Source organism: Drosophila hydei, unplaced genomic scaffold (genome assembly GCF_003285905.1).
Source record: "Drosophila hydei strain 15085-1641.00,03,60 unplaced genomic scaffold, DhydRS2 tig00008124-arrow-arrow-pilon, whole genome shotgun sequence".
Taxonomy (NCBI): domain Eukaryota; kingdom Metazoa; phylum Arthropoda; class Insecta; order Diptera; family Drosophilidae; genus Drosophila; species Drosophila hydei.
Genome location: NW_022045834.1, coordinates 778,194 through 795,012, shown reverse-complemented (window position 1 = coordinate 795,012; position 16,819 = coordinate 778,194). Strand labels below are relative to the sequence as shown.

General features: G+C 34.9%; 1 protein-coding gene across 1 annotated transcript; it reads left to right on the top strand.

Annotated features, from left to right (window-relative positions):
* The first annotated feature begins 8,071 nt into the window (after positions 1-8,071).
* On the top strand, positions 8,072-11,077 carry LOC115483393 (angiopoietin-2-like). Its single transcript, XM_030225170.1, has 3 exons — positions 8,072-8,149; positions 8,204-9,284; positions 10,860-11,077. The coding sequence occupies exons 1-3, from the start codon at positions 8,072-8,074 to the stop codon at positions 11,075-11,077; spliced, it is 1,377 nt and encodes a 458-aa protein (XP_030081030.1).
* The last annotated feature ends 5,742 nt before the right edge of the window (positions 11,078-16,819 follow it).

Sequence of the window (16,819 nt, the reverse complement as noted above, 5' to 3'; positions counted from 1 at the left end):
ATCATAGAGTCGCCAGAAGTTTAGATTTCCTAGGGTCTATACTGAAGGTTGTGGCGGGTACACCTGATGCCAGGGATTTAGAGCAGACTAGATTTACTGAAAGGCAGCTAGTAAATGCCAACAATAGACAGATAGAAATAAACACTAGAGTTCAAGACCAGCTTAACCAGTTGACATTCACTGTCAATAAGATTCTCAAGATAGCCAAAAACTCACAAGTTGACACTAGCCATTTATTCGAGACACTATTGTCTAGAAATAGAATGCTGGTAATGGAGTTGCAAAATTTAATGCTTGCTATTACTCTTGCAAAGGCTAACATTGTTAGCCCAAACATTTTGGACCACTCAGATTTGAAATCAATTTGGCTAGAGGAACCCACCAACACTCCCATAGGAGATCTTATGTCCGTTGCGTCCGTAAAAGTCCTTCAATCCATTAACACTATACATTTTATAATTAAATTCCCAAAGATTAAACAAGCTTGCAGAAAAATTACGATTTATCCTGTCATTCACAAGAATTTCATATTGCGATTGCCTGACAACGTCATAGCCGAATGCGATGGAAAAACCCACACACTGCAGAGTTGCACCGCTTCACCTGGAGCCACCTTTTGTCGTCTGGCATTAGAGAGTTCATGTGCCAAAGAGCTCCATGCAGGTGGCACGGCACACTGTGAAATCCAGCCGAGCAACCTGGAAATAATCACCCACGTAGATGATGGAATCATCATTCTTAACGACGGGTCCGCAAGGATCCAGGTGGATAACGGCACTGAAATCCAAGTACACGGCACGCATCTCATTACGTTCGGGGACCGAGTCGCGATCAACGGGACTCTGTTTTACAACCACAACAACGTACGCAATAGAGTCCCGGGCATTGCCAACTCTCCCTTGCTGAACATCACTGCCAGCCAAGATGTCCTCAGCCTCCCTTATCTTCATCGTTTAAATGAACGTAATTTGGAGGAGATACAGCAATTCAAGAAAGACGCCGGAACTGATCAAGCTTATCGTGTGGCATTCATCATTGGAGGTATATGCTGTGCTTTAATCTGCATTGGCCTCACCCTTTGGCGGTTCATCGACGCAAGGAAGTCTGCGAAGCAATTACGAGAAGTCGTCGCCGGAATTGGGTCGGCCGAGGGCGGCCTTACACTTGAAGGGGGAGTAGTTAACACATAACATTTAATATAGGGTATTTCATAAGTTTATAACCAACCCTCGCTATCGCGTGTTTCGTAAGTTAAGAAACAGCCCTCGCAATTGCGACACTGCATACTTTGTATCAGCGCGCTATAACTGCAATGGTCAGCGGCGGTAACCAGATACTTTTGTTTACTGCAAGAGTTTCCGTTATTGCCTAAGATTGCTGAGTCGGCTTGCCGACCATGACATTGTGGTGTGATGCGAGTTTTGGCTTAGCTTAAGTGAAATATTCTATGTAGCTAAAAATCAGTTTTGCATTGAAGTTTGAAGAATAAACCCGCACTACTCCGGCACACCGCCGTAATCAAATTGTTATATTTCTGATCATTGCTGAGCCACAAGGCCAGTTAATAGAAAAGGGGGTGAAGTCAAACCCTCCAACATAATCATCATAAGAAGATTATAATTACCCGATCAACGCTGGACCTGCCACCGACGCCTAGCTCATAGCTGGACCAGCAACTTATTGATTAAGACTATAAATACCCGATCAACGCTGGACCTGCCACCGACGCCTAGTTCATCGCTGGACCAGCAACATATTAATTTATACATATAGTTCGAACAAGAAGTGAAAAATGAAATTTCCTTTTCTCATAATTGGCACACACATTGCTCGGCTTGCATTCCAGAAAACGAATTACGTTTTTTTATTGCCTACTTATTGTTGCAAACTGAACATTAATGGCCTAAAGCGCTTTAATCGAAAATTAATTAGTTCGATTAAGGTGGCAAATTAAAATGAATTGTTTAACATTTATTGTCACATGTTCGTATACTACATCAGGCATTCCACAAAACAATTTCAGCTTATGTTTAGTTAAAGATAAAATATTTTTATTAAATGTTGCATAATTATGGGAGCTCAGATAAGTCTGATAAGAAAAATGAAAAGAAATTAATATTCATTAACTAAAAACTCTTGTTCAGCTAAATTCTGTTCCATAAGTGTTGCAATTAAACAACATAAGCATTTTGATTTAATCGAGTTGAAATGTAAAAATATTTCATACCATATAGAAAAAAGTTTTTTTTCCTTGAAAAATGCTAAAGAATAAATTTGTAATTTTCATAATAAATTAAATTAATTATAAAAATTAAAAAAATACTTATTTAAGAAATGTAAACCAAAAAATTTTATAAATGATTTTAAAATAGTTTAATAGCTTAGATAAGTATTTAATGTTCTAAGCAACAAAAAATCGTTCTTAAAAGAAAATATTAAAAACTTCTAAAATTAATACAGAAGTATTTACAATTTTAAAATAATATTTAACATTCCTTAACAAATTGTTAGAAATAATGTAATTCACTAAATTTGTAACTGATTTACGAAAAAATTTAAGCCAATATTTTTAAATTTTTTTCTTATGTCAACGCATACAGAAAATTTGAGAATTGATATCAAAAAAAATTTAAAAAATATTTAAAAGTTATTTTTATGTATTCTTAACAATAAAAATAAAAATAAAAATAAAATAATAAATAAAATATTTAAGAGCATTCAAATTTGAAAAACAAAATATTTTCGAACTAAATCACATTACAAGACAAAAGCAACGTGAAAAATACTAAAATACTTTATTTACTCACGTCTTTAAAGGAAAAAATATATTTTAAGGATTGCACAAAAAAAAATTAAAAGTAAAATTTTATTTCTGATGTTTTTAAAACACATCTGAACACCCAAATTCAATTGTTTCGTGATTTTCTTATATTAAAATTGCAAACAATTTTAAACACTGTCCAAAATCCTTCAATTGTATCGAAAACATTATGTGGAACAGCTCAAGTTCCTTTCTTTTCTCTTATTTGCTGAAGACGCAACTACAAATTGTTTTTGCTTTATGCGAAACTTTAATTAAAAATCATTTTTATTTATCGCATTTGTATGTTTTTATTTAATTATTTATTTTCCCTGTTTTGTTCGTGGTTTCTTTTCATTTTGCTCTTGTTTTATTTTTTTTAGCGTATAACAAATGCGTTGCAATAATTTTGGTGCGCCACGGCAAGTGTGACATTTATTACAAACATTGTGCAAGGTGCCTGGACGCTTCGATCCGAACACCGATGGCTGCTAATAAATTAGCTCGCATTTAAAATGGAAAATTGGCAATGGCAAACATATGTGCGCGCTGCCAACGCACCCAGCGTCAGGGGCGCCCCCATAAATCATTCAAGCGAGCTGCCGTCAGGTGATTTAAGAGCGTTTTCAATAAATGCCATCAATATGACATTCGTAAAGAAAAGAAGAAAATCAAATATGTGTTTCATATTAATTTATATTATTAACAAAATTATAAAAATAATAAGCGAAACGAAATAATAATAAATCTAAAAAAATATTTTTTGGAATAATTACTGTGTATCAGGTCATTCCGATTATTAATATTAAATTTACTCCCTGACCTGCTGTCAACTGAATATGCTTACATATTTGCGTATAAATAGACAAAATTGCTATTAGTCAAACTCCTATCACATATGACTTCAATCTGTTAAATATTATTAATAACTTAATAACTCGTCTGGCTGTTGACGTCAATTGACGTTTGAGAAATTGATAAGAAATTATAAGCTGCGAAATACGAGGTTTCGTTAATGAGATGAGTGAAGAGCTTGAATCAGTTCGAAATAAATTCAATTGTGAAACAGTTGCAAACTCTGATTTATTCAGAATGGAAAAATACATCAAGATCTGTTGCATGTTCATGATATTGATATTAACTTTGAGCTGCGTGGCAATGGAAAGTCCTGTAAGTATTTGCCTATCACTCATACACATTAATGTTCAATAATAACTATTAAAGGAGTGCAAGGCTAAGAGAGAATTAGATACGCAGTGCAGTAAGTACTGCTACACAGTTGTGAAGCCCCTTCTTCAACACGCCTCATCTGTGTTCACGAAGGAGAAGTCTCTAGCAGAAAAACAACTTAAAGTTGACGAATATATTCAGACTATAGCAGATCAACAGAAAAAAATTGAGCTTAAAGACAAAGAATTGGCTGCCAACCTTCAGTTGATTGAAACCAAGGATAAGCAATTGGCTCTTCAGCTTCAACTAATTGAAGCCAAGGATAAGCAATTGGCTCTTAAGCTTGAATTACTTAAGTCCAAAGATAAACAGGTGAATGTAAATCTGGAGTCAACGGATAAGCAATTGGCTCTTCAGCTTCAGTTGACTGAAGCCAAAGATAAGCAATTGGCTTCTCAACTTCAGTTAATTGAAGTCAGGGATAAGGAATTGGCTCTTCAGAATGAGCTTATCAATAGCTACAAGGCTAAGAAGAATGAGATGGAGAATGAAAAGGATAAGGAAATACTAAGACTTAAGTCTTTGATAAAGGAAAAAGATCTTAGAATATCGGATCTTGAACTTAAAAGTACTGCAGATGGGGCGAAGATAAATGATCTACAAACGAAGCAAACAGAATATATGAAAATCTTAGAAGGATCTAACTGCCTAGGCAAATCGATCGCATCTATAATTAAGTTGCCACACATCGAGCCATTCCTCGTGCCCTGCGACTTCAAGATAGCGGGATCTGGTTGGATCGTGATTCAACGTAGGATAGATGGGACTGAAGACTTCAACAGAAACTGGGAGGAATACAAGGCAGGCTTTGGCGACTTGCAACATGAATATTTTATAGGATTGGAGAAGATGCATTTGCTTACGCAATCGCAGCCGCATGAATTGTATATTCAATTAGAGGACTTCAATAATGAAACCCGATATGCCCGATACAGCGATTTCCTTATTGGAAGCGAAGAAGAATCGTATAAGATAATAAAGGTTGGCGATTTTTCGGGAAATGCTGGAGATTCCCTTAAGTTGCATTTAAACATGAAATTTTCAACAAAAGATCGTGATAACGATACAGCTGAAGGTAACTGTGCGTTAATGTACGAATCTGGATGGTGGTTTTATGAATGCAGTCACTGGTAAAAGCGATAAAAGGGATTTGAATTCTTGTAGCCTATTGATCTGTTGACTATTTCAGTAACTTAAACGGACGATTTACAGCCGAAGACGTTGGCCAAAATGGTATGAAAATAGCTTGGCATGCCTGGGGTCAGAAGTCGCTTAAGTCTGCACAAATGATGATCAGACCAAAGTCTTTTAAAGCGCTTTAATGTTTTTGTATAAAATTCCGGTTGATTAATAAAGCTTCAGAATGCATCTATTTCCATAGTTTAATTAATTTAATGTATCCCGAAGCCTAGGATGCAGAATACACAGATTTTGTATATATTTAGATTTTGGCTACATTTAACAGAATCATCAGGATACTTTCTAGTAGAGCACTCTCGACTAGAGCACTTTTAACTTTTTGATCTTGTTTTATTGGGCCAATTGTGAAACCATTTTATGTGGTTCTGCTATACATGAGTTGAACTTACTCTCGGAATCCTTAAGTTTTCTAGATGCGTATATCTTTTAAAACAATAATATTTACCTAAAGAGCGTGTGAATGATATTGTAATCCATGTTTATATGTACATGTTCACAGCTCGCCGAATGCGTGAAAGATGCGCCGAGAACATATGCCAGATTTTAATAATCATAAAAGCAAACAGCAAGGAGGCAGCTCGAGCCGAACAGCTACAGTTGGATGTGGGAAACGTTTACACATGCTGGCATTAAAATTGGCGCAAAAACTTCAAACTGAATGGGATCCGTGGCCAAAGTTGCCACCGCACAAGTCATTGTTATGCATGACGTTGACTGCCAAAGGCAAAGTCGAAGCTGAAGCCAAGTGCCAGCCACAGACATTTCCATAAATGCCAACAACAACAACAAGCAAGCGTCAGGAAATGCCCGACTTGATGGTACCCTAAGCGTGCTGTATTTGTTTGTTTCTATTAAGACAATGTCTTAAAAGTCGCACTTGACATCTATAGATATGCCCAATGAGAGCCTAACTACAAAATTTGATAGCTCTAGCTTCTAAAAAGTATATGAGTTGTGCTAAGAGTAAGGAGAATAATCTCTAGAATTTAGAGTATTTAGACAGGCGATAGAATTCGAACTGTAAATAAATTTGAAACACGCCTCAATTTTTGTCAATTATTTAATATGAAAAGCATATACCCGGCTTGGATATTTCGAAGTCGTTGCGTCGTGGCAACAAGAAAAATATTAAAGATTCTCTCTTAAAACCATAATCTTATTGACGTGATAGGATTACACTTTGCTAAGTGAATTAATAAAGTGTGTGCGCATCGCATCGACTTGGTGGCCAACTACTTAGGGAGACCACTCAATATGAGATGCACACAATGTTATGGGTGGGTGGAGGAAAGCCAACAGCCGACAGCCGAGAGCCGCCAGCCACTTGGTTGCGTGTGTCCTGACTCTTGACAAGCGTCGACTGGGATGAGCTGTGGCCGTGGCTGTGGGTGAAACTTTCGCCACGCTCAACTTTCTTTGGCAACATTATTAACATAATTTATCACGACAAAGTCCGCTAAGCAGCTCCTCAATAAGGTAACACTTTTTCTCTTCTTTTGCCCAAAAGTTTGCCAACAACCGAAAAGGAAAACTTTAACCAAAACATATTCATTACATAAGCATTACACGAGGCAGCTCTTGGACGCCTGTCAATGGCTCAAAAGTTATACATATATACATATATATTCTATATATAATTATGTCATGCAGGCCATGATTAATCGTAGCTTGATTTGCCCGGTCCGCAAATGAATTGACATTCATTGAGACGTCAAAAGCGTCAACACAAAGGAGAAAACAAAAAGAATTTCTTGCTTGGCCTTGGCTCAAAATCCTCGTCAATTATTTAGCCTGAATTGTGCCCAAAGGAGCAATTGTTTCTTGGCTACAAAGAAGCTTAGCATTTAGCTTGATAATTTAGCCATTATTTTTGCATTTTACTTTTAGCTCTCAATCAATTTTCTACAATTATTAAATACATATAAAAAAATATGGACATAAATAAGCTTTAATTTTTAACATAAGTCAGAAATAGATAATTTTAATTAAACTAGAAATATCATAAATTTTTATTAATTAATAAAAAACTATTTAAAATTTTACTTTTAACTATTAAATATGTAAGTTTAATTTTAATTAATTTAATTAATTTTTTTTTATATTAAAAATGAAAATGAAATTAAAAATAAATATAGAAAAATAAAACCAAATATTAATAAAAAAAATAATTATTAAAAACAATATATTTCATGTTTATTATTTAATATTTTCTTAATTAGAAAAGTTTATTTCATGTTTCATTTTCTTATACCCTGATCCCATTCAAAATGGGAAATCAGTGTATAATGGTTTTTGTGCAAATGTATGTAACAGGCAGAAGGAGGCGTGGCAGTCCATATAAAGTCAGGCAACGCCAAGCGCACGCATTTTTGCTATACATTCAAATGCGTCAATTCCACGAATCGAAATTGCGATTGAATTGTGATTGAATTATCAGCTGCTGCTTAAGCTCAAATCGCAACTTATTGCATAGCCAGTGCAGTGGCATTGTTGATAGAGGCGACGCTCGTTGCCGAGACGGTGAAAGCAAGGTAATTACAGCTCATTGACGTGCTCTCAATTAAATATATGTGTTTTCTTTTGCAGAATATATTCCTGAAATAATCATCTGAAAGTGATAAGCATAGCCTTTGCCTTAGCCAATCATATATATAACAAATTGCTATTGTCGTGTGCCAGAAGTTCCTCCTTGATAAGGCCACTGACTGCTGACTCTTGTAAGATTGATAAGAAATTATAAGCTGCGAAATACAACGTTTCGTTAGTGGGATGAGTGGAGAGCTTGGATCAGTTCGAAATAAATTCAATTGTGAAACAGTTGCAAATTCTGATTTATTCAGAATGGAAAAATACATCAAGATCTGTTGCATGTTCATGATATTGATATCAACTTTGAGCTGCGTGGCAATGGAAAGTCCTGTAAGTATTTGCCTATCACTCATACACATTAATGTTCAATAATAACTATTAAAGGAGTGCAAGGCTAAGAGAGAATTAGATATGCAGTGCAGTAAGTACTGCTACACAGTTCTGAAGCCCCTTCTTCAACACGCCTCATCTATGCTCGTGAAGGAGAAGTCTCTAGCAGAAAAACAACTTAAAGTTGACGAATATATTCAGACTATAGCAGATCAACAGAAAACAATTGAGCTTAAAGACAAAGAATTGGATGCCAAGATTCAGTTGATTGAAACCAAGGATAAGCAATTGGCTCTTCAGCTTCAACTAATTGAAGCCAAGGATAAGCAATTGGCTCTTAAGCTTGAATTACTTAAGTCCAAAGATAAACAGGTGAATGTAAATCTGGAGTCAACGGATAAGCAATTGGCTCTTCAGCTTCAGTTGACTGAAGCCAAAGATAAGCAATTGGCTTCTCAACTTCAGTTAATTGAAGTCAGGGATAAGGAATTGGCTCTTCAGAATGAGCTTATCAATAGCTACAAGGCTAAGAAGAATGAGATGGAGAATGAAAAGGATAAGGAAATACTAAGACTTAAGTCTTTGATAAAGGAAAAAGATCTTAGAATATCGGATCTTGAACTTAAAAGTACTGCAGATGGGGCGAAGATAAATGATCTAGAAACGAAGCAAACAGAATATATGAAAATCTTAGAAGGATCTAACTGCCTAGGCAAATCGATCGCATCTATAATTAAGTTGCCCCACATCGAGCCATTCCTCGTGCCCTGCGACTTCAAGATAGCGGGATCTGGTTGGATCGTGATTCAACGTAGGATGGATGGGACTGAGGACTTCAACAGAAACTGGGAGGAATACAAGGCAGGCTTTGGAGACTTGCAACATGAATATTTCATAGGATTGGAGAAGATTCATTTGCTTACGCAATCGCAGCCGCATGAGTTGTATATTCAATTAGAGGACTTCAATAATGAAATTCGATATGCCCGATACAGCGATTTCCTTATTGGAAGCGAAGAAGAATCGTACAATATAATAAAGGTTGGCGATTATTCAGGAAATGCTGGAGATCCCCTTCAGTTTCATTTGAACATGAAATTTTCAACAAAAGATCGTGATAACGATACAGCTAAAGGTAACTGTGCGATATGGTATGAATCTGGATGGTGGTTTCATGAATGCGGTAACTGGTAAAAGCGAAAAAGCTATTTAAATTGTGAATCCTATTGATCTGTTGACTATTTCAGTAACTTAAACGGACGATATACAACAGAAGATGTTAGAAACAAAATAGCTTGGAATAACTGGACTACGAAACCGCTTAAATCTACACAGATGATGATCAGACCAAGGTCTGCCTGAGTCAACAATGCTTTAATATTTTTGTTTAGCCATTTTCCATTTTCGATTTGTAATTTCAATTTTTCAAATTTCAATAAAGAAATAAAAATAAATAAAAGCTTACTCGCAATTACTCCAATAGAATATAAAATGTGTTTATTTTTTAAACTGAATGCAAATTATTGAAAATATTAAAAAGCCCAAATAGGACTGGGATCAGAGTATCTTTTATTCGGGCACCTCCACTTGAGCTTTCTTATTTGTTTATATTATATTTTCTTAAGTTCTCACTTATAAAACATTTATACAAATATTTAGTATGTAATTATAACTTTAAATTTATGTAAGTCCGCACTTTTTTATTTTTTACATATTTTTTTTTTATAACAATTAATCATAATTCGAATTATTATTTGACTTACAAGAAAACAGACAAATTTTTATAACGTTTTTTTTTAATTCTTATGAAATACATATGAAATACATATGTTCCTAAGTTTGGAACCAAAAACCATTTATTTTGTATTAATTAACAACATATTAATCTTATTATTGAAATACTCTTCAAAATATTGGCCTTGAAAGAAGTCAAAGTAGAGAGAAAAAACTAAGCAATTACCATAAAATCGTTGACAAAACTTGGCAGTTCCATTGCTACCAGTCATAATTCGAAAAGTTTGCTCGGCAACCGAAAATTTTGGGTGTTTCTCAAGTATTTTGCTTTTCTCTTCTATTTCTTCTTTTTCTTTTTTTTTTTTTTTTTGTCTATTAAAAAGTTACGCTTTTCATTTCAATTGCTCGGGTGAAACTTGGAGCAGGCGAACAAATTACAGAACTAGTCGCATAAAATTCTTGCAATTGCTCGCAATGGGCGTTAAAAGTGTTGGCCAAGACTTTGGCTGTTGCCCGCTGTTGGCCAAGTTGACAGTTGACAGTCGACAGGCTGTCAATAAATGTAAATTGTCAGCCAATTAGTTGCCAGAATATTAATTTATTGGCCAATGATTAAAGATCGATGCTTAAAGCGCACAAATGAAATATAGACTGCCTAAATACTCGCTCGCTGCACAAATCAATATAGAAATAATTTAAATATGGTTTATTTATAGTCATTCACGGGCTTATACACTTCTAACTTCCTCACCTTCATACCCTCCCCAATATACCCCAAATCAATTTTATGAACAGGGTATAGAAACATCATATCTCAGCCACATTTTTTTAGCTTTCTTGCTCTTAATTAATGCAAATTAGATATGCAACGGAATTTGGTTGGCTGCCGATGCCTCAGCTAAGAAAAACCCCGCCGCAAATGAGTTTTTCATCAAGTCTAACAACTTAATTAGCTCATAAAAATGACGCCCCGTAGCTGTTAACCCGGCCAACGCTAGCCGCAACAGTGCCAAACCCCCCAAATCCACACCCAACGCCGCCCTGCGCCCTTCGCTAACCGCTTTCTGCGTGCTGCGGCCACTTAAACGCAGCACAGATTGGCACCGAATCCGTACGGAAATGCTGGGACGTCAGGTCGTAGGTCACGGCATAGGCGCAAAGCTAATTAGTATTAAGTGCTCTGGCGGCACTTGAAACCACCCTCCTACACAGCGTATTATTGTTGTTGTTGTTGTTGCTGTTTCCATTGTGGTTGTTGGACGGCGTGCGCGTCGCCTCGGGTGTGGCAAAATATTTTTCTGTGTGCGGTCACTTGTGAAATACCAGCAAAACGCTCGGCACAGCAACAACAACAAAAATGAGCAAAAATAAATAGACAGCAACTCAAAGGCAGAGCTATAACGAAGTGCGTATACGCTTTCCAGGCAGCAACAGTTAGATAAGTGCATCAAAGAACTAATAGGCAATGCCAAGTCACGCAGAGAGCAGAACATTACCGTTTGCTTTTAATTACATACATGCATGTGTATATGTATATGAAATAAGAAAATAAGACCATAATTTTAGCATATACTTATTAAATGAAATTTATTTGCATATAAAATAAAGTAACTAAGTATACATATACATATATTTAATATCTATTGTTATCCCTATTCAAGTACTCAATTTTCAAGGTCGCCAATTGAATGGACTAAAACATTTACAACTCGAGTTGACTGTAGTTCATTTCCTTATCTGTTGTTTGTCTATTTCGTTAAGTTCCTTTCGTTAAGTTCTTTCGCCGCATGCTCTCTTCTCTTTGTTGTCAAGGGCAGAACCCCTTGCCTGTTATGTTCTCTTAGTTCTCGTTTTCTTAGTTGTTCTAGTATCTCCTCTTTGATCGCAGCGTCGGCACGTGCATATGTGTTGTTCAATAACGAACTCACTTACTTATTGTTTAATGCTTATACAGTATTATTTATTTCCCATTTATTATTATCAATTTAAATATATAATTTTCAATGTGAATGAGTGGCAAAGTGAAGTGATAATCCTAGCTTGGTTCGATTCGCTCTGTTATCTTTTCTTGCGTAATCTCAATTTGCTTTGAATTTTCGTCCATTTGTCTCATATAAGCCATTGCTCTTATTTTTTGTTCTCTTGCTTTTTTAAATGCCCATCATTTCGCCTTAATTGCTGTGTGGCTGGCCTTTGTTTTTGTGCGCCTCATTGGTTCAATGCCCCTCATTGTCTTTGTGAAATCCAAGAGTTTGTTCCGCGTTTTCAACGTCTCTTCAGTTGTTCCAGTGACTTCGCTGTGATCGCAACTAGCATTTCTTTTTTTGTTTTTGCATTTATACAGAGTGACAAATATAAATGTGCTTATTGCGCTTTGAAATGTATACAACTTAAACAAAAATTAATATTCAAGCATCAATTGTTATTAGTGAAAAGGTAAGTTGCGAAGTTAGTTAGGAATTCATAATAACCATCGCTAGTTAGTTAAATGAAAATTGTGCAAAAGGCCTGTGGCAAGGCATATACATACATATATATGTATTTATGTCTGTATGCATGTATGTATGTTTGTATGTATGCGTGTATTTATACGCGATTTAGTGCTGTTTGAGTGCGTAATGATCCAGTGCCCAGCTCCCGTTAGCTTTTGCCTAATTTTTGCGCTGCTTAGTTTGTTTTCTTCTTTTTTTGACGGCATCAGCTTTGTTGGAATAAACAGTTATCAGGTGGATTCGACAAAGTTAAAAGGTCAGCAGGAAACTGTTTGATGTTTTATTTTATTTATTTTGTTTTTCTTTAAGCGGCGAGGAATATGTGGCGCTGACACACTTTGATTATCAAATATGATATGCGGATACCGGGAGGTGACCGAAAAGAATATTTTGAGCGAATACCCTACAACGATTGGGGAATATAAAAGTAAGTTCAAATCCACAGTTCTTAAAGATAAAGAATAGTGATACAGTATATATATATATATAATATAGATAGTATATATATTTGTATATCCTGTACACATTTACAAAGGGTTGGTTTTACTGAGCTGACTTGTTTTTCTAATCCCATATTATTCTTGGAAAGTAAAGTAGAATAAGATATTATTGGAATGAATATAAGAGGCAGAAGTCTCGAATCAGGGAATCCAGTGACTTTGATATCCTGCAAGAACACATAGTACAACATTAATAGTCTTAAGTTGTAATCTTCTTAAACTTCGATTTCCACCAGCCCTTCCCAACATTGCGACCTTCAGTTTAGTTGGAATTTAACTGGCACTTAGATCTATCCGCAAACAAGTCAATTATCTTATTAGAATCCATTTACACCTCCTCCTCCGGCGCCGCTCAGTGCGATGCCCCTTGCTAATCCGCTGGCGCACGTATCCGACCACGGCTAACTGTCACGTAACGCTTTACTTCAGTTCAACTCATTTCCGCAGCATCTCACATGACTTTATGCAATAACGGCCAAATAAAATTATCTTATCAGCCAGTCAGGAGAAGCAAAGTTCTGCGTGTGTTCTGTTCCTGTACTTGTTCTTCTTCAGGATCTGTATGTGCGTTTCTGTTTTTTGGGCTAATTTTATTGCATAAAACTTGTGCTTATTGCGCAATGTCCTTGTCCCAGGCCATTGCTTGTGTCCAGCTAAAAATTGCACGTCCCGGTCATACAATGTGAACGTGACCGCTTGGTCATGTACCGACGATGCCAACTGACCTGCTTGTAAGGCCCCACCTCGGCTCCCTAGACATGATGTCCTGCGGTCCATACACCCATACACGTTCCCATGTAATGTGCACGACTTGGAGCCAAACAACAACGCGACACTGACAGCAGCCAAATGACAGTTATTCATGGTAATTTTGTTCTATAATATTTGTTACTACGAGCCGAACTTAGTTAGTTGAGGGTTTGGCTATTTAGGTTCATTTGATGCGCTACGATATGCATCGCAGACATTGTTATTGTTGCAAAGAGAGCTGAGCGAAGGCTGGACAGAAATAAATATATTTCAAAGATTATTTTTATTTATTCTATGAAATATTATTATATTGGATCTGTTTCTATTTCATTTATATATTTATTATAAAATAAGAATAATAATAGCTATGATCATATCATTTTATAATTTATTAATTATACAACTATTGAAATAAGGGATATTTGAGTTTAGTTTAAAAATCTTCTCAAAATTGGAAATAATATAAACTAAACTTGAATTTAAATAAACTTAAATTTAGTTCAACCTTCATTATCTATATATTAATAAAAATTAAATCAAGTTAATAAAAAATATTCATTTATTTTATTTTTTAGTAGAAATATTAATATATAAAGAATAATACAAATTATTTAAATAATTTGATTCATTTTTAAAAATTAGATGAAAAAAATAAAATATAATAATATATAAAGAATAATACAAATTATATAAAATTACTTAAATAATTTGATTCATTTTTAAAAATTAGACGAAAAAATAAAATATAATAACAATTTTATTTATTTCGTTCTAATTATTTCACTCTCTATCATTTCCATATAAGTCTCATGTTTTGTTTAGCCCATGGCACAACATTCTGTAGAACCTGCCTCTCCTCTCTGATGATAATCATGTTATGGATGGCTGTGTCAAGAGAAGATTGAGGGGAGCCGAAAAGCGGCATGAACTTGAGGCAGTTTGAGGCGAATGTGTCACGTCTGCTTTTTGCAATGAAATGACAACACGACGAGTACAACAAATATAAATGCAAATATACATTTTGCGGTAAGCATTTGTAGCTCGTTACACTTACATAAACACACACACACACACATGTTGTAATTGTGGCATGTTCTTCGTTTCATATTCGTTGATGTCTAGCAAAGCGGAAGTGTTGATTTTCATTAAATGGCATCAGTTCAATTGGAAAAATATTGTTGTGCGTGTCACTCAGAGAGTGTATGTGTGTGCGTGTGTTTATTTGGATGTTTATACTGCGTTTGACTTATTAAATTAGCCTGGTTCACTGGCCATGTTTTCGATTGTCTCTCAGAGAATTTGTTTCTCGATCGCAAACTAAGTGAAATGAAAATTTGTTGATAATATTTTAATGCGCTTCGGCAGCTGTCTTTCGCATTTGTGCATTAATAACGATAAAATATATTAACGCTTTAGACAGAAATGATTAATTATTGATTTATTTATTTGAAAAATAAATTATATAATAAATAAAAATAAATCTAAATGAAAATGAAAAGAGAAAAGTCTGCAAAAGCTTTATCCTTTTTTTAAATATAACTATATTACATATATGACATCAAATTTCTGAATTATTTAATGATTTTAAGATGATTTACAGCGATATAAAAAGAGCATTTTACGTATACAACTTAATTATTTATTAACAATAAATAAGATTTTATAAGAACGAGATCCTTTTGTTCATGAATTTCTCTTTGATCACTTTCAAACTGATTTTCACCAGATGTAAATAATTAAAAATAATTAAATATATTAGTTATTAGAGTGTTAGAATACTCGCTTATTTACTTTGAGCAAGCTCAGTTTTATTTAAGATGCTTTTATATCTTAAATAAAACTTTATTTTTTTATAATTCAAAATTCAAACTGAAAAAGTATTTCAATATAAAAGTCAATGATTTATGAGAATTCTGAAAGAATAAATTTCACAATAAACTCCCAAGCAGCTCAAAAAAATCAAAATAAATATTTACCAAAAGTTTTCTTTATGCCCTTTCAGTTTCTTTTCATACTAACTTGTCCTAGGAGTAGATCAAATACAAAAATATTATATATTATTTATTAAATAAATCCAAAAGCATAATACAAATCATTTCAAAAGCTGGCAGCTGCTGCTTCTAGTTTTCGAATTCGTAACGAATTTCCGTAGCTTCAAATATACAAATTCAACCCAAACTGAAGAAGAAGAATATAAGTAAACTACAAATAAGCCCATTGTATGGTTCGGCTGGCAACTGCTGCTGCTGCTGTTGCTGCTATAGATAAGCGAACTGAATGATAAGTTGAAGGTTTCTGAGAGCCACATAAGATGCATAGAAAATAGAAATTGCAATTCAACAAGGCACTGCTCAAGTTTTTGACACACACTAGGCGAGGGGACGCATAGATAGTTACGTACAGTTGTCACAAAAAGTATGCGCACACAATTGCCAAATGCTGACCAAAGGGAAAACATGAAAATTTATAACCAAAACGAAATGAAATTTAAAACCAAATGCAAACACGCACACACACACATGGCATTGTGTACGTGTATGTGTGTGTGTTCAGATTATAGTGTAAATATTTTGACATTACAATATGCCAGTGCAAGCATGCTTGTGCGCTTGTGTATATTTGCTTAAGTGTTTGCACAAAATTTACTATTCATATGATATGCTCAATGGCCAAGCATTTGGAGTGGGCACAGGAAAAGGTAGCATTTGGGCTAGTTTATTTGTTTGTTCTGTGGCATTCCATTCGCAGTTAATTTGTTAAAATTTCACTTTATAAATAATATTTGCTAAATTTGTTTGCCCAACAACAGCAACTACAACAACAATAGCAGTTGGCAGTTGGCAAACGCTTTATGGTTTATGGCGTCTTCTGGCACAAGTTTTCCAATTTACATAGCTTCCGCTGCAGCTTGTTTGCCATAAATATGCAAAGGCTTTTCAGCCTCTTGTCTATGGAAATGAGTCAAGCAAATATATGCGTTTGCTTTTCTCATCATCGTGTTCTGCTTCTTGGTGCTTAGTATCTCACATGAATTAAAAATTTAGTTTTGACTTCTATTCTAGGAATACATGATCCGCAAACTTTACAACTAAAATGGATAGTTCCTTCAACGGTAAAATAATAAGCCCCAAGACCTTTGAAAATGAATATATATTGAACGTCGGAGTGTCAGTCTTGACTGCCTGTTTGCCCAG

What these genes read in the sequence shown, in the direction of transcription:
- LOC115483393 (XM_030225170.1), top strand. Translation starts at nt 8,072, where the DNA reads ATGGAAAAATACATCAAGATCTGTTGCATGTTCATGATATTGATATCA. An exon ending in GCGTGGCAATGGAAAGTCCT is followed by an intron (nt 8,150 to 8,203) that starts GTAAGTATTTGC and finishes TAACTATTAAAG; the next exon opens with GAGTGCAAGGCTAAGAGAGA. An exon ending in TGATAACGATACAGCTAAAG is followed by an intron (nt 9,285 to 10,859) that starts GTAACTGTGCGA and finishes GACGCCCCGTAG; the next exon opens with CTGTTAACCCGGCCAACGCT.